The 19,373-nt window shown below is 28.5% G+C and overlaps 3 protein-coding genes across 4 annotated transcripts; 2 read left to right on the forward strand and 1 right to left on the reverse strand.

Moving 5' to 3' along the window:
* The first annotated feature begins 7,441 nt into the window (after nucleotides 1-7,441).
* On the forward strand, nucleotides 7,442-8,768 carry LOC108692272 (uroporphyrinogen-III synthase-like). Its single transcript, XM_018200448.1, has 3 exons — nucleotides 7,442-7,567; nucleotides 7,781-7,991; nucleotides 8,099-8,768. The coding sequence occupies exons 2-3, from the start codon at nucleotides 7,808-7,810 to the stop codon at nucleotides 8,686-8,688; spliced, it is 774 nt and encodes a 257-aa protein (XP_018055937.1). The 5' UTR covers nucleotides 7,442-7,567; nucleotides 7,781-7,807; the 3' UTR covers nucleotides 8,689-8,768.
* A 787-nt stretch (nucleotides 8,769-9,555) lies between these two features.
* LOC108692266 (tyrosine-protein phosphatase non-receptor type 21-like) lies at nucleotides 9,556-13,425 on the reverse strand. Of its 2 annotated transcripts, none has more exons than XM_018200439.1 (7): nucleotides 13,017-13,425; nucleotides 11,731-11,992; nucleotides 11,365-11,533; nucleotides 11,124-11,285; nucleotides 10,965-11,053; nucleotides 10,012-10,204; nucleotides 9,556-9,894 (listed from the first exon to the last, which is right to left on the reverse strand). In XM_018200439.1, the coding sequence occupies exons 2-7, from the start codon at nucleotides 11,925-11,927 to the stop codon at nucleotides 9,577-9,579; spliced, it is 1,128 nt and encodes a 375-aa protein (XP_018055928.1). In that variant the 5' UTR covers nucleotides 11,928-11,992; nucleotides 13,017-13,425; the 3' UTR covers nucleotides 9,556-9,576. The 2 variants fall into 2 exon arrangements, with proteins under 2 accessions (XP_018055928.1, XP_018055927.1); XM_018200438.1 differs by having other exon boundaries at nucleotides 11,731-12,096.
* Nucleotides 13,426-13,502: 77 nt separating this feature from the next.
* On the forward strand, nucleotides 13,503-18,995 carry LOC108692264 (TBC1 domain family member 13). The gene is made up of 10 exons (XM_018200435.1): nucleotides 13,503-13,993; nucleotides 14,073-14,146; nucleotides 16,042-16,170; nucleotides 16,431-16,587; nucleotides 16,682-16,835; nucleotides 17,742-17,940; nucleotides 18,027-18,228; nucleotides 18,332-18,454; nucleotides 18,527-18,584; nucleotides 18,708-18,995. The coding sequence occupies exons 1-10, from the start codon at nucleotides 13,974-13,976 to the stop codon at nucleotides 18,774-18,776; spliced, it is 1,185 nt and encodes a 394-aa protein (XP_018055924.1). The 5' UTR covers nucleotides 13,503-13,973; the 3' UTR covers nucleotides 18,777-18,995.
* The last annotated feature ends 378 nt before the right edge of the window (nucleotides 18,996-19,373 follow it).

Below are 19,373 nucleotides of genomic sequence, written 5' to 3' on the forward strand. Positions count from 1 at the left end.
TGACGTTCACTAAGTACATGCTCTACTAATAGGAGAGCACGAAATATCATTACTTCAACCCAAGTTTGTGCAAACTCGGTCGAGCCGAAAACGCTATAAGTATGATAGTAACTTTAATTATTCTTCAAAGATTATTATATCACAAAATTGCAATACTTTATTCAACTCTCCACATAACATGTAATATTGTAATAACATTGCAGTAATATTACAATTTGCAATACAACTTAAACGTAAATGGTAAATATTACTGATTGTGAGATATTACATTGCGATATATCACAACGTAATATTAGGTTGTCGAAAGAGTGACATATTTTTGTCACATTTTTAATTCAAATTTATATATATATATCCTACATTTAATTATACCATTTAATAGAGCAAAGTTTCAGCTTTAAGAATCTATTTTAATAATTACATCACGATGTTTTTTAACGGAGTTATGAGTAATTAAAATCAAAATACTTCTTTTATTTAATCCGCGATAACTCAGTAACAAAAAATCGTAGGAATATTTTTAAAAAATGATTTTGCAAGGAAAGTTGTAAGCTTTTACGATAGATAGTCGAAATTGTTCTCAAATTTTTTTTAAGCATGTTACAGACCTACAAAGTGAAAAAAAATTTTTCATTTTTTTTAGCTGGTAGTCTTCTGTATGTAAAAATTATCAAACTTACATAAACTCAAAAAATATAGTAAGTTTTTGAAAGTGGAAACTTCACACTTTAAAATGCTTTTTTAAAATTTAAATTTCATTCATTTTTAACGAAGATATTATATATACAATTTTGAACTAAAAAATGCATTGTGACTTTTCCGATAACTTTCCGTATTGCAATAATTTTGTTGAAATATTGCAATGTGATACTATATATCATTCTGCAATATTACTACAATATCGTCCAAATATTGCAATATGATATATTACACTAAAGTACATATATCCGCAATATCGTTTAAATATTGCAGTACGACATATCGCAAAGTAATATTATCGCAATATTGTTCAAATATTGCAATGTAATATATCGCCTTGTAATATTATCGCAATATTATTCAATGATTGTGGTATACTGCATTGTAATATTATAGTAATATCGTTCAATTATTACATTGCAGTTTATCGCATTGCAATATTACTGTAACAGCGTTGAAATATTACAAAACATTTTATCCAACTTTCTAAGATATAAATACTATAATATTATGTTTTGATTTATTACTAAATAAATATTAAGTATTAAATGTAAAAAAATTAGGAATATAGATTGGACATAACTTACAATAGATACAAATAAGCTATTTTATATCTTATTTGCATTTATTATATGTAATATTCATTTACAATTTTTTTACAATTTCCTCCAATATTTAATATTTTTTTCTGTTCTTAATTTTTTTATTATGTGCGGGGCCAAATAATACATCATTGAAATATATATACAAGTCGATGTTTCAACATTCGCCATTCAAAATACAATATAATAGTAACAAAGGTTTAAAAAAAATTAAGTAAAACGTTTATTATAAATTTTTATTTCAATAGTTTTTGAGATATAAGGATTTAAATATTATACCTACATTACAAAATATTGTAGCAATATTGTAATATTTTATAATAGTGTGCAATATTACAAAAATTGCAGCAATAATGTTGTAATATTAAAATTTTTTTATTTTATTGAAAATTACAATAGTATTGAAAAATATTTTATAGAAAATAATAATTTATTATATTTTAAATCAATTATCATTCAAAACAATTTATTGTTGCAATTTATTGTTGCAGTGTTACAATTTCGTATATTATATTTATAGAGAAATATTATTTACATGTTTGCTATAAAATTATGCAATATTTTACGCTTAAATAAGTAAATTTATTTAAGAGCTTAAACGGGGAGCACAGACTTTTACATAACGCATAACATATAAGACATAAGAAACTCAACCAATCAGTTCTTTATTTCATGGAAAGGAAGGAAACTGGTTGGAAGGACTTTGATTGGTACATTTTCTTATGCATTACGTGTTACGCGTTATGCTTTCCTTTATTCTTTCTCTTGTTTTTGATGCACTATGCAAATATGCTTTATCAACTTGAACGCGTCCAATCTTGAAGCTCTATTGTGAAGTTTCGACAATTTGGCCATCTAGCATCTAGCATCCCCAAAGCGGAATGTATATATATATATATATCTTAGAACATACTAGAAGAATCATACCGTATGTTAATAAAATATAATAAAATATAATAAAAATATCTGCAACATCTGTCCTTGTTTTGTACTTGTTTGCTATGCGCTTGCGCATGATGATATTGCATAATTTGAATTTGAAAAAATATAGGATGGTTATCAAAAATAGTTATTTGAAATTTGAAAATGATGAAAAAGAATGTTCTCAACTATCAAATTGTCATCGTGTTTTGACATTTTGCATTCTGATTCTGAAACACATACAGTTTGCAAAAACACGGTAAGTCATTACGGAAGTGTAAGAAATAAGCGACAACAGAGAAAAATATCAGGGCGCTCCGAGATTCGAATCGAGGTCAGCTATTTTATAATCTTAACGCAACCATGATAAAAAAGTTACGCAACGATATTATAATGATACTTATATTAAGAGTTACAGAATAGTCCTGCTGGTCTCCTCTATAATAGTAAACTTCCATCCTGCCAGGATTTGAGCTACACAGCCCTGATGCTGGTGGTTTCTCTGTTTTGCTTATTTCCTCTAAATTTTTTTACAAAAGTATAAAATATTTTTTAACAAATATTAAAATTACAAATATTAGAATAAAAAAAAGTAGTAACTAACATGCGAATATATATTATAGTAAATAAACGAATATTGCTTAAAAATTATTGATGTTTAAATTGTATTAGTTTTATATACTTCTATCTAATAAAGTACTTTTGTAAATCATTTGTTGCATATTTTTCATAAAATAGTCTTAAATTAACACAACGTTTAATAATAGCTTTTATCAATCGTATTTTATTTTTTACAATATTCTGTGACAATATATGTTGTGACATTTCATCTTCTAGAAATACATCAAAGCAAACTATGTTAAAAATTTTTAAATATAAATATTCTTTTTTATGGCTTTGGAAAATGAAATCTTTATATTGCCTAATAATGTTTTCACATGTACTTGTTACTTTTATTACATCTCTTGAAAGATATATGAAAGATATACTAAGTTTCCTCTATTTTTTAATGTTATTAATTTTGAGATATTTTCATTACATGTGAGAAAAGATGCACAAATGTGACACATACTTTTCCTTTTCATTAATTTTTTCATGATGAAATTGCTTATATATACGAGATATAAATAAATGGACTCAGTTTTTTCCACATTTTTGAGACATGCTCAAATGTCTCGACTGATAATGTATATTTTATCATCATTTTCAATAAATAACGATTCCGTCTGATTATTTTTTGTTGAAACGAACAATATTTGTACATCATTTATTAAATAATTTCCTTGTTCGGAAATAAATTTCATGACGCACTAATAAACGCTTATAAGTATTCTCAAATTGTTGCGCATTTGGATTATTATTAAATCCTTTACTTCTTAAAGCGCTAAAGAATGTTTCGATATGGTCTTGGCTTAGCTTGTATGTTGACAAATTTTTTGTTTTCAATACATCAACCAAATTAAATATATTTTATAAAGATAAATCTTAAAATGCCAGTTTTCTAAAATGTTAACATTGTTAATATCTTTTATAGTAGTGATATAATTTATGATGTTATATGCAAGACTTTTCAATTTTATAAAATTTTCAATGCAAAGAGCTGCTTTATGTTGAAAAATTTATTATGGATATTTAATATATATCAAAAGCATTAAAAATTTCGCAAAAATAAGCTGTGTACTGATCGAGGTGCTTGAAAATCTTTCACATCACATTGCTCAACATATTTAAGAGCATTACTGACATTATTATTTAAAACTTGAACAGCTAATTAGACATTCATTATATTATTGCGATAAAATATGTTTTTTTGTAATTTTTATTGCTGCTCTTAATTTTTCCTTTTCTTGTGATGAAGTAATGCGATGTTTCTCCAATGTACAAACTGCTCTTGAACTTTAAGAATTTCTTTCTAGCAAACGAGAATGGATTGAAATGAATTAAAATGGAGTCAGATATTAAAAATATTCACGAATGTTAAAATGAATGCTTTTCAATCCTGAATGCATTTTTATTCATTTATAGGAATTCCATCATGGAGCATATCTCTATTCAATCTAACAATAATATTAGCTTTTTCTGTGCATTGTGAATACTGTTCAATTCAAAATTTTGAATAGAAAATGCAGTTTTTCAATCCAATCGCATTCAATTGGATGCTATTTCAATTGGATTGAATCTAATTGAATTTAATTAATCCAATTAAATCTAAAAAAAAGTATTCGCTGTTTGAAATATACATTTGGATAGAAAAACATTTCAATCCATTTTAATCCATTCTCATTTGCTAGGTTATCTCCTAAAGTGTTTCTTATTAATTTGATCATGTGAGAAGGATCAAATATACAAAATACTTTTTCGTTAGTTACAGGATGCATAATATATGAAATAATTGAAAATGTGGACAATGTCGAAATTAGCACCTAGACATTTACACATTTTTAAATTAACGATTGCATCATCAAATGTAAAAGAACATGTGTACCTGCTTCGTACATTAATTATAAATATGTTTTCATCAAATTAGCTCTTTCTGGTGCACTTAAAGACTATATGAAAAAATAACCACTAGGTATTTTCCAATGTCCATTTAAACAGCCAGGAAAACTAAAGCATTTTTGGCATAAAGTAACTTTTTTGTACTTGTTCTGTTAATATCTAAAGTAATGAGTCCATAATGTCTGATATCGTCATATGTCACTTGCTGTATTGCCATTTCATTAATTACTATATTGCAAATAATAGATTCTTCACTATTCTTCACTTTAGATTTTAGCGTCGAAAGCTTCTTTAGTGAATTCTGGTTTACCATCTATTACAAAATACCATTTTCTCATTGTTCTTGGATGTAGTAACAAATTAAAAAAAAAATTGGTACGGATATAATCATATGCTTTTGAAGAATAAAAATGTAATGTTAATGCAAATCGTCCAATAACTCGAAAAATATTTCTGTTTATTTGTCCTTCATTTCATTATTTTTTGTATGGAATAGGATATTTAATAAATTGAAGAAAAATAGAATGCTATGATAAACCAATAAAGAAAAATTAAATATAACAAACAAATAATTAAATAATATTATTAAATATATACAATAAAAAAAACAATAACAATAACATAAAAATATCAATAACATATCCGCAGCATTTTTAGAGATTGAATCTTTTCTTCTTAATTGTATCAATGAATATTTTTTTCTTATATCTATCAGACACTTTTTGCAGTACTAATAAAACTGTAATTCTTTTTCTCTGTTCTATTATCTGAATCATTGTTTTTTCTAACACGTTTTTAGCTCTTCTAAGAATGGCTAAATGAGATGTATCAATATCTCCAATATCAATATCTTATTTTTAGAGTAGCTTCTGATATTTTATCTGAAATTATTAATATTTGAAATTATTAATAAAATTCTTAATATTATCTTTGATTGGTAATATTTATCTGATCTTATTAATAATGAATAAATAATAACATTGTATCATATATTATCTAATTTTATAGATCAAACATGGAATATCAATAAAGTTAGATTTAAAGTTAAATTTATCTTCAACCATTTTAGGATAAATATTTTCTATAACATTATTCTGTACTGATAGAATGCCATCCGATTTCATTATTTGATTCTAAATGTAATACCGGTTCTAAATATAATACATATTGATAAATATATACAGATAACATGTAATGTATACAGATTACATTTGATTTGAGAAAATAAGAATAGAACTAAATTTACCTTCAGTTTATAAGAGAAATAATTTCTTCATTATTATTCATTTCTGATATAGCGTCTATTTTATTATTATCCAAAATCTTAATGTATAAATCTTAATAGGAATTATTTTATTTTAGAATTAGATTTATAATTATATTACAATATTTGTAATATAAAAGTATTTGTAACTTACCTTACTAACATCATACATTTTTTTTTCAATAATTTCAAGTTTGTATTATTAGCATTATTTGAATCAGTTATTTCTTGGTACAATCTGAAATTGCAATTGCGTATGTTGAAATTTTATGTTTTTAAATAATATTTATAAGATAAAATAATATTTATAAAGCAATATAAAAGCAGTTTTTATGAATTCTATAAAATATCTCTTTCGGCACTTGTTTGACATAGTACTGCATTTTTTTAAAATTAACTTGTTGTCTTCCATTACATAAAAAAATCTTCTTTAAAATTATTTTTTATTTTACAATTTTATTACAAATCACAGTAACAGTTTTTTTTTTTCATCCATTGGGCAAAAATTTAGATCTCTAATCTTTAGGAAATCTAAACATATAATTAGGAAATTTAGGAAATCTAACATATATTGTGTGCGAAACATATAATAAATTTTTAAATTATTTTAATGTTGATTGTAACTATATACTTAAAATACACACACATATTTTATATATTTATATAATTTAAATTAATTCAATATGTAACCTTAAAGATTGGCTTAAAATTATCTTCAAAGTAGGCTATTTACTTATGAAGAAATATTTTGTTTTGCTTTGTTGATATTTTGAGACATACGCAATAGCGTTCCATTTTTTAAATAATTTGATATTTTTTCGAAATCGCGAACTTTGAACGTTTATACATGTGACGTATGTCACATGTATATATTTCGATGCAGATGCATTATAGTGCAGTGTTTAGATAAGGATGTTGCAGCATTTTTGGTCGCCTATGGCCTTTCCAGTATGTATGTTCTAAGGTATACATAGATTGCGTTTAGCAGAGAAAATTAATCAGTTTGCACTTAGTGATTTTTTTAATATGATTGGTTCTTATCTTTAGTTAAATCTCTTCGTTAAATCTAAATATATCTGATAAACGCAGTCATAGAGCTGTCGGGATGACAGATGTCTTAAGTATATCTAATGTCGAATTTCAATGCTTAACTCGATTTACAAGATCGACTGTCGCGTTTTTCTGCTTTTAAAGCAGTGAATTTGTGTTTATAAAGTAGTGAATTTGTGTAATTAAAGCTGAACGTATACATAAGCTTTGCGCACAATAGAGGAAATATTAGGAATAGGAAAAAATATTGAGATTTCAACCTACCAGAAACTGCATATTCCGACTGTAACTGGTAATCTGATAGATTGAAATCTTTTGAAATAAATATTTATTTCTTAATATTTGTTCTATTATGCGCAGGCCCTAACGTATCGCGAATCGAGATGACAGATACCTTAACCTTTAAAGTCTCGAATTTTAGTGCTTAATAACTTGATTCATAAGGCTGATCGCAGCGTTTTTCTGCCAGATTCTTTCGTTTTAAGTGAATATGCATCGAATGAGTACATTTTTATTAAGATTTTAGAGAAAGGTATTTTAAATAATTACTAAAAAGTTTTGTATTATCAGATATTATCAGGTTATCAAAAATATTATTTTATATATAAATTTATTCAGAATATCGTTGACAATTATTAATAATTTTTTGGTAAATGATTCCGAACTTTGTTTTGACAATCTAACATTATAGTTTGTTATTAATAGTTACAATATATATTTTTTTCCTGTTGTATCAAAATTTCAGTTTACAAATTAAAAACTTTTGTTCACAATGGCTGGAAATTGCAAGAGAGTAGTATTATGTAAGGGATTATCTGAAAAGAGCAATCAGGAAACATATAGCAAGATATTGGAATCAGCTGGTTATAATTGCGAATATTTACAAACTTTGAAATTCGAATTTGTGAATATTTCGGATCTGCGAGCTTGTTTGTTAGTAGCTGACAAATATAGTGGTAATACATCTTATTATTTTCAACATAATTATATTACATAATTGTTATTATATTATATAATTATTATAACTAATATTATATCTATCTTTCACCTTAATTAATTATAGGTTTAATATTAACTAGTCCTCGTACAGTTGAAGCTATTGTATTGGCAGTAAAAGAAGATACTAATATTCTATATCATTGGGAACAGATGCCAACGTACTGCGTGGGACCTGTGACGGAGTCTCTCGCAAGAAATCGACTTAATTTACAACATTGTGTAGGCAGTCAGTCTGGTAATTCAAAGCAACTGGCTGAAAAAATTATTCTTGATATAAAGAAAGATTCCAAACTATTATTGTATCCATGCAGTGAAATTGCACGTGAAACTATCTCTTGTACTGTTAGAGATAGTGGAATTTCAATAAAAAAGATCATAGTTTATAAAACATTAGAGAGCGAAACTCTTGAACAAGAATTACCAAAAATGCTCGAGAGATCTAATATATTTGTTTTTTTCAGTCCATCTACAGTTGAACATATTACAGCGCAACTTAAGAGAAATTTCTATAATGTCAAAGATATAAAAGCAGTAGCTATAGGACCTGTAACAAAAGATGCATTAATTGATTCTGGTTTCAATGTATATGCCACTGCGAATAAACCTGAACCAGCAGCTTTGATGCAAGCGATCACAGCTGCTGATTCTATCTAGAAAATATAAAAAAGAAAATTTAAAAAAGAATAATTTATGACATGATGTCTTTTGAGTTGTTTGTAATAGATTGATCATGAAAAGGCAAATTAAAATAGTATGCAGTTTATACACAATACAATATGTATTTGTAAATTTGTATATAAGTATTATCAAGCCTCAAGATCTGTTTCAACTGAATGAAATTCTCTCTTTAATTTAAATAAGAATGCTCGAAGAAAATATTATGTACTGGCATATATATTATGAATTTATCAACATTTCTTAAATATTTTGATATTGCAATACATATATTAGGTGTGGGAAAAAGTTCGTAGCATTTTTCTCATTAAAAAACGCCACGAACTTTTTTCCATATCTAATATTTGTTTAATATATAAATATTTTCTCAAATTATTTCACAATAAGAGGAATCTTTCTTTCTTCAGTTCATGAAAGTTTGTTAACAATAATTATAATGTACATACAATATATATTTTAGAGAGCTATAAAAGCAAACGTGTGTAAGCGTGTGCGTGTATGTGTATTATATATATAAATATATCTTACAATTGTAATTTTGATTGTTATTTAGGTATTTTATTATATTATATTGTTTTATTCAGAAAAATAATGTACAATTTTGATAAAAGCGCTGTTTGTAAATTTGTGCATACACATTTGTTATATTGTTAATAATTTTATTGTATATATATTTATAAAAATAAAACATAATATTTGAAATGAAATAATACATTTAATATATTTAATATAGTTTATAAATATTTTATTTGCAATATGAATTTTTTTTATATATAATATATATAATCTCTTTTGCATGTTCAAATTTTTATATTTTTATATTATCACAAATATTTCAGTAGAACTTTATCAGGTATCTTATTAAATTTAATATCTATTGCGGTTTACACCTAACAGGCACGAAATATCTGAACCAACTATTGCGGACTGATTCGCATAATAAGGCTGAGAAGCGTTTCCACTATTATATTTCATTTGGACTGCCGTTTCGTAATCGGGTGCCGGTCTATATGATGGTAATAGCGCACGCAAACTATTTATATCGGTTGATGAAATGGATACAACAGGACACGGTGATGGTATTGAAAGATCATTGTAACTTGTCCACCGTGTATGTGTGTCCGAGGTCCTGTTATCCGAATTCACGGATACTGCTTGCTCACTAGAATCGTTTGTATCATTATCCTGTAACAATATATTAATATTATTATTGTTGTAATTGTGCCTACAATTATATAAAATTCTGTACGCATTCAATGTAACGCGATTTTAATATAATTAAACAAATGTTAATTTACGCACACAGCAACCACTAGATCTTTCTTGTGGACGGCGTTCTTGATACTGTATATAGAATAAATGTTGGGCTATACATAATCTCCATATGTATTTTGCATCGCGTGACTCAGTAAATACAAATTGCTTTGCTTCTTCACATTTGCACTCTATTCTAAACGTTTTCTTTTGATTTATGACATTACTGATATCTTTCCATCTGCAAATCGTAAATTATTTATTTAATATGCTGTAATAATCTTGATCAAAAAGTTCCCGGAATTATCACCAGGTGATGTTCTGAGTCAGCTGATTTGAGTTGTTTTTTTTTGGTTAGGTTGCCACATCTATCATTGACATTCCCACCAAATTTTATCACCATAGCTTGACATTTGTAAAAGTTACGCCGTACATCTTCTTGAGTACATCTACCTCTACATTTTCGATTTTTTACAGTTTTAAAAATGGAGTTGAATTTGCAACAACGAATGAATTTTTGACTAAGAACGAAACGAATACCATCCAACAGCCATCGAATTCACCTGATATGGCTCCCTGCGATTTTTTCTGTTCGATCGAGTCAAAAAATTACGCGTTTTAACAGCTGAAAGGAGGTAATGGAAAAATCAAAGATGCTCTGATAGTTATACCGACAATAGAGTTCCAGAAATGTTTCGAGAGCTGGATCAAGTGTTAGCATAAGTGCGTTGCAGTCGATGGGGAGTATTTTGAAGGGGACAATATCACTTTTGATGAATAAAACTTGTATTTTGAATTTTCTGAATGAATTCCGGGAACTTTTTAATCTAGGTAGGTAATTTAGTGAGTATAAAAAGTCCTTTTAAGTTGAATTTTTTGCACTATTTGTCTTCTCTTTTTTTTCCAACGTGGAAAGAAAAAGAGAAAAGATGAATATGCAAGAAATTCAGCTGAAAAGAACAGACCTAAAGTCATATATATAAAATAAAAAGTAAATTAACCTATAAAATTGCGTTGTTTGAGTATTAGGATAGGCCACCATAATTCCATTGATAGAAATTCCAAGTATAACTTTGTTGTTAATGTTATCCTGAAATATTCCATAATTGTAGCATGTATTTGAAGCAATAAAAATTAATTAATTTACGCGCTATTTATACCTTGGCAGGAAAAGTTTCAGTACCATATCCCTCTAGTTGCATGGCAATCGAGATATATAATTCTTCTGCAGTAGCTTGTGTCATATTGGCAAAACTTTTATATTGACATATTGCTGTGTATAAAAGAGATTCTTGTCCATTTGGATCTGTTTTGTTTACACCCTAAAGAGAAATTTAAACAGAACCCGGATTTATATGACATTTGCAATTAGAATAATTTAATTATGAAAATTGATGTTACGTTTGGGAAGAAAGTGCATTGTTGGAGATACTCGATTGTGTGTCTCTCTGGACTATAATTTCCAAACTCAGCTTGCATAGAATAACTTGCCAACACACAAGCCTGTCTGTAATTACAATGTACTTTGTTTTCTAGCACATCATTCTTCAATTGAAGATAATAATGATATCTGTGGAAGGGAAAAGAGAAGAAACATGTAAAATTATATTTTTTAAGAAACTTATAGGTCTGTTATTTTTAATTTTTTGTATATCATATTTATCATATTTTCTTTTTTCTTCTTCAATTTGAAGAGGAAACAAGAAAAGATAAATTGTGCGAGTTAAAAAGAACAGATCTTATATCACTTAAGCGAATTAAGTTAACCTTGTCATCTCATCTTGAATGAGTTGTACGTCCACTATATAATACATAACTCTTAAGTAAAGCGTAAAGCTTTTAGCATCTTTTTCAAGCTGTCTCTTTAAAGGTTTGTCCATATCAATCCATCGAAGTGATGATGTACTGCGGCAAACATAGCGTAGGCTAAAAAATTCTGGTTGCCCTAATCCCAAACGTTGCATCACATTGTCTAGACACTCCTGGCCAACGCTGTCGATGCTGAGAGTGCATTCTATAGAAGTGGCATCTAACAATTCGACACAGATTACATACTGATTCTTGGACACGACATTATATTGTCTGCTCTTTTTCAAATGGAACTTGAACGGCATTTTGACAGCCGCAAAGTAACTAAAAAAATAAATACATATATGTAACCTTGATTATAAATCTAAGGGAAATTCAAAGTGTCACAAAAGTCTTTTTATAACTTTTTTTATAACGATTTTGTGTAATTGAACTAGTACTTGGAATATAAAATGGAATAAATATATTTGATATTTTTTAGTAAAAGAGAGAAAGAAAATCCAGAAAGTCTAATATAATCTAAATAAAGAAAGGAATAAAGAAAGACCTAATGTATCCTAATAAATACGAACTAACACATACATCAATATTATAATTTTCCATTTAACAATAGATGTAATGTAATACACTGTTATCCAGATAGCAAAACATGTCACAGCAAAATCGTACAAATCTATGATTGCTTATGATAACAAATCTATGATTGCTGCTAATTTGCCATAGATTTATCTTCAACGATTTCTCTAATGTGGAAAGAAAAGGAAGAAAGATGAACTGTACAAGAACTTTAGTTAAAATGAACAGATCTTATGTGTATATGTATTGCCAGTATTTTAACAGCGAGATAGCTATGTCAATGTTATCTTGCGTTATTGGCAATATGACAGCATTGTATGATGTTGCATATTATGACAACATGTCGGCAACAGTATGAATTTTGATGGGGACAATTTTAAAGTTGTCAGCAAATTGCTAGCAAGTTGCACCTCAATGTTATCATAAATGCATCAAGTTGCTAATAAATGAAGACTTAGTTGTTGCAATTCTGGTAGCAACACATAGCAGTGCATTAATAAGTAACTTGGTTATAAATAAAATAGACATGTTGTTATCTGGATACATTGATGATTAGGAAATTATAACATTAATGCAATTATAATATTAAATACTGTTAGTTTGTGTTCAACAGAATAATGATAGAACAAAATAATGAGATAGATTATAGATTAAGAAATTCTACTTACAATTATATCAAATATCATTCACGTTATAAAGTGACATTACGATCTCGATTTACGAGAAACGTCGCAGTATAAATTGGCGATATAACAAGTCAAGAGATATATTGATATATATTTTAAGCGATGCGCACATACGCGAACTCCTTTAATGTCTTAAAATATCGTATACACTCATCATTCACTTTCTTGTGTAAACACTGTAAACAGTGTACACATTCGCTTAGTGGGCACATTACCCATCCAAGATAGATGTATATTTTGGCAATTCGAGACTCCGTTATCAGTAGCCATATCAATTAGCTGATCAAACAACAAGCATTGAATTCCTTTTAAAATATCGCTCGATATTGCGATCTACTTTCCAAGTTTTCACAGTTTCTGCTCTTTCGAAGTAATTCGATCCATCAACGAGATAAACTATATATTACTGACAATACTGAACAAAACTATTGCTTACTATCGGTGTAAGTGCATTCAGGGAGTCGCTACTATTGTCTCATTCTAGCTTCATCATTTATTAGACATAAAACAAGGACAGAAAATCTCGGTGCGAGAGCATGTGAGAGTATCGATACTTCATTTGGCTGCGACGAATATCGATGCTGATATATCGAGAGGTCAAAAGAGAGAGAAAAAGAGAGAGGGGCATCGATATTCACCCGTCGAAATACTCCGGAGTCAATGGCCATCGCTGCCGGCTACAGCTGGTTGTAAGCTGGCGGAGCGATTCGAAAGCGATGACGATCGTTGCATGCGTCGAGGCGACGGGCCGCAGTCAATAATGAGAAAACGAGATTTACGGGATATCGCTGCATCAGATCTGTACACGCGCCTGCCTGCACGCATCAACGCTGTGTCACACGCCCACTGAATGCTGATAAGGGGCCGCGGTTAGATCCCTGCAGCTCCCACGTCGCTGGACCCCTGCTTAGTATCACATCAGTCACATGTGCTACGAAAATGAGCATCCTGCGAAAGAGGTAAGCGAAATACCTGCGCGAAATTTTGTTCCCCAATTCGATTTGTTTCATGTGTCTGTTTATCTGTATTTGTTTACAGATTGAGCGAGTTTGACGATGTTCTCGATGCAGATGAGATAGATACGGTCAGCCTTAGTAAAATATGTTTTCATGGTACGTCTGTCACTCTATATACAACTGATAGCGAATTCGGTTATTTGTACTATTACATTAGTGCATATTAAAAGCTGCAGTAGATGATGAATTAGTAAAGTTACATGTAAAAGTATATAAATATTTTAAATGATAAAATATCCAATAATGATATTGTCATTATTTAACAGACCATACATGTATTATTTGATCGTTAAATTTGTTTGATTATATTTATTGCATTTAGATATTTTATATAAGCCTAAAGATCCAAATAGCAAAATGTTAGCAGAATGTCGAGACTGATAGCAGATTTGATCAGAAGATGTTAGCAGACTGATCATAATTGATGTTGCATTCTGCTCCTGTTCTGCTGACAGAATCTGTTAACATTCTATGCAAATAGACTGGTAGCAGAATTCAAATATAACCTGCTATAGGACCTGCTAATAGAATCTGATAGCAGATTGCAAGCAAAAACTGAGCAGAGCTTGCTGACATAACTTTATAGCAGAAACCGAACAAGGTCTATCATTTTCATTTAAATCGACTTGGTTTCTTAGAAAGAGATTTTGCAAGAAATTTTGCTTACATATATATAAATGGTTATATATAATTATACATATAATTATATATTTACATATGTATACTGGTGTGAAAACTGGAAATAATCAATATAGTTTTATTGCTAAAATATTGATTAGCTTCATATTTCAAAATACACATGAAAAAATTATAAAATAGTAAAAAAAAATATTCAGAGTTTCAGAAAGCACATTCTAAAAGAGCTTGGGAATCTTTAAAAGATTTGCCTTCGATTTACATACATCAATTCTTACAGGACTCCGAGATGTTTTCTTTTTACGAGAAGCAAATCCATCTCATGGCGAGGCTATATATGAAAATGGCAGATCTTGTTCATAATCTGTTATCAAGTTATGCAGCAGACTTTATTCGGTTTCTGTCATCAATTTGCTAGCATAGCATGTCAGCAGGCTTTATCATTTTTGACAGCAGTTTGCTGACATTGTTTGATAGTACAAACTGTGTATAATTTGTTGCCTTTCTGCAATCAAAAATTGGTAGTAGACTCTGCTCAAAATCTGTCTGCAGGTTTGACTATCGGGAGAATTATAGTGAATTTGATCATTTACACTCCATTGAATTAATACATAGTAAAGGCTGTTTTATGACCTTACATCATGTACTTGATATGGGTATTAATTAATAATTTTTTATTAAATTATTTTAATTTTGACAATACGTGTAATACATGATGTGTATTTAAGTAATCATTTTGATGCATATTGTATCAATTTAGTACATCATTCTTTAAATACATTGCTGAAATTAAAATAATTTAATAGAAAATTATTAGTTAGTACGTATATCAAGTGCACGATGTAAACTAGGCCATAAAGCAACTTTTAGTATGTATTAATTCAATGGAAAAGGATCAAAATATCTTTTTAGGTCTGTTTCTTTTGAGCTAAACTTCTTGTATGATTCGTCTTTTTTCTTTTTCTCTCCATATTAAAGAAAAAAAACAATGAACTATATAAAGCTCACTTTCACTAATGTAGGATTAAATCTCGATTTAATTATTCAATTCCAAGAATTAAGAAAAGATAAACATTAAGTTAAGATCAAGATTATAATTAATCATATATTGATGATAAATCATTAGTTGGGGAAGTTTAAGAAATTCAGCCAAAAAGAATTTGTTTGCCACAAGCCTTTTGTTTTGTTTATTGCAGATATAATAATAATAATATGTTTATGCCTTGCATTAATCATCTTAATCATTTTAATACTAATCTGATAATACTGATATTAATAACCTAATGATAATGATCTAATATTAATACTAATAATCTAATAATAATAATCCTCTTGCATTCTTTCTTATATCTCAGGCATACCTGACGAGCCCGGTGGGCTGAGGCCTTTATGTTGGAAACTGCTATTGAATTATTTGCCACCGATAAAGTCTAATTGGATAGAGACTTTAAAACGTAAAAGAGAGTTGTACAATACTTTCATTGGTGAGAAGTTATTTTTTGTATCATTTATTAACCCTTTATTATTTGTGTGAAGGATGTTCCAATTTCATAAATTAAATATTCATAAAGAATGTATAGAATAATGTTAATTTTTATTTATAAATTACCAAAAAGAAACAATGGAAATTAAAATATAAAATATTGGAATGTCAGAAATATTACACGCAAATAATTAATGTTAAAAAAAACCTCATGGAAATTTATGTATAATGTTTTTTATAATTTGAATTTGATGGTTTCAGAGGATCTCATTGTTATGCCTGGAGAATCAAATACCGATGACAAAGAACGAGTCGATGTAACGTTACATGATCATCCTCTCAATTTAAATCCAGATAGTAAGTGGCAAACATACTTTAAAGATAATGAAGTTCTACTTCAGATTGATAAAGATGTTAGGTAAGAGTCTTATTGTATAAATATTCTGACAGCTTTTTTCCCAAAGCATTAATAAAAACACAGAGAATCAGAAAAATAAATTTTACGTGTACAGGCGATTATGTCCAGACATATCATTTTTTCAACAAGGCACTGATTATCCATGTCAAAAGATAGTGAATGCTAACGGTCAGCGTTTACATCACAGAGTTCAACACACAGTACTGAAAAGCGCAAACGTTGAGAGAAAGGGCTTAGGAGTAACAAAGGTAAAAAACTACAATGATTAAAGCTTCCATCACTAATTTTTTTGTTAAATTTATTAATAGATTTTACTTATCTTTGCCCTTACGTTGACGTGGAAAGCAGCAGGTATTATAAACGATGCAAGTAGAGTAATAAATTCTACCTAAGATAACTTTAAAAATAATCTTTATATTTTTATATCTTGTGTATTATATAGGCCGATATTCATAGTCAGATCTTATATTCGAGATCGTCTTAAGTACGGTCTTAGAAATATAGTCACGAACCAATCAGAAAGCCATATTAGCGTCTTAAGATTAAAATCCGATCGAAACCACATTTTAACTTCGGGCCGAAACCGAAAACAAATATTTGGTTGTTCAATTTCGGCGAAATCAAAATCGCAATTTAGATACGTCTTACTAAAAAAAAAAGAAGGAGAAAAGCTAACGGAGTTACATTTTTTTCAGAAATCATGACAAATTTATATACTCTTTAAAAAACAAGATTTTATTAAAATATCTAACTATATAATAATATAATAATATTACATCCTCAATTTTTAAAGAAATCAAATCACAGTTATTATTAGGATTACATCAAAGTTTATATTTAAATTATCTCAAGTTTAATCAACAAGTTAATAATTAAAATCGAAGTTGTTTTTTTGGACGCTCACTGACGCGTTGCAACTTATATAATTTCGATTAATCTACCGAAATTTTTTCTTAATTTCAAAACGAAACCCTGATTTTTTATCGAAAACAAAACCGAAATTTCAGTTGGACTCTACTTAAGACATTACTTAAGATAGTTTCGAAATAAGAACTGACTATGAATACCGCCTATAAACAGAAAAGATAATTTCATAACATCCTGCAGATACGACTCATGTTACTACTATATTATATTATTATTTTATCTATTAGATAGCGGTTTCTGTCAGAAAGGCTACGGAAGATTACGCGCCATTATCTGAAGGTGGTGAAGCACACTGGGAAGTTTTGGAAAGAATACTCTTTTTATACGCTAAATTGAATCCTGGCCAAGGTTACGTACAGGGAATGAATGAAATAGTTGGACCTATATATCACGCATTTGCTTGTGATCCAGATCCCACATGGAGAAGTATATATTATATGAAAGCAATTGAAATGCATAAATGACATCTGCTGATTGCGATATCTATATATCTATTTTATTATGTTTCGTAGAACACGCTGAGGCAGATACTTTTTTCTGTTTTACTAATCTGATGGCTGAAATACGTGATTTTTTTATAAAGACGTTGGATGAAGCTGAATTTGGAATTAATTCGATGATGAGTAAATTGACCAATCAAGTTAGAGCCAATGATCCTGATATTTGGTTGCGTTTACATCAGCAAGAGCTATGCCCGCAATATTACAGCTTTAGGTAATACTATAGCAATCGATGATTATTATCATTATCGTCATGCTTATAATTCTCATTGCTGACTCTCTCTCTAATTCTCATCTTTTCCTGTGCTTGGAATAAGATGGTTGACACTCCTTCTTTCGCAAGAATTTCCTCTGCCGGATGTTATGAGGATATGGGATTCCTTGTTTGCTGATGAGAATAGATTCAGTTTCCTCATACATATCTGCTGTGCTATGATCCTGTAAGTAAATAAATTTTATAATATCTTTGGCAATAATTTTCGTTCTTTTAGCATATGTGTACGTATTTTTAGATTACTCAGGGACCAGTTACTGGCCGGCGATTTTGCTACAAATGTTAAACTCCTGCAGGTGAGAGATATAAATATATTTTATTAATTTATATGTGCATTTATATTTTCTATTATTATTACCAGAACTAATTTATTACCTAGTAAGGTGGGCATGTCAAAAATAATAATGTTCTATATCTAGAATTTTCCCTCGATGGACATCCAGATTGTGCTCTCTAAAGCCGCTGCCCTGGCAGGCAAGACTTTATAATTTTCGTAATTAATTAAGAACAATAGCGGACAAGATGCAATAATTTCTCGATATGTCAAATATCATGATTTTCTTCCTCTCCTTTTCCTGAATTGTTACAACTACATGTGCGTGATATATCGTAAAGTGTAATTTTATATACCATCGTCATTCCCGAGAGGAAAGAAATGCAATGAAATATCAATTATAATATAATATCATATAGATGTTCAAGTTGATAGCCAATCTTATATCAAATATTTAACAGCTGTATATATGATACTCTTATACGAATATTGAATCTATATACAGCATTTTGCCAGATGTTAAATCTTTTGATATATGCATATATAGAGAGTATATTTGTGTATATACATAATGTTAATATTGGAATGTAACATGTGGAAGTCAAAATGTAAATTTATACAAAAAATATGATAATCATTTCGCAAACGGCAGATAATAAAATGAAGATTAATCCTTTTCTACCAATATAAATAACTTTAATCTCAGTTTAATCTATTGTTTATTTTTTTTTATATATAGTTATATATAGTTTTATATATAGTTATAAGAATTAGAGAAAAAGATAAGGAGTAAATTAAATTGAGATTAAAA

The sequence above is a fragment of the Atta colombica genome, unplaced genomic scaffold (assembly GCF_001594045.1).
Source record: "Atta colombica isolate Treedump-2 unplaced genomic scaffold, Acol1.0 scaffold68, whole genome shotgun sequence".
NCBI classification, from domain to species: domain Eukaryota; kingdom Metazoa; phylum Arthropoda; class Insecta; order Hymenoptera; family Formicidae; genus Atta; species Atta colombica.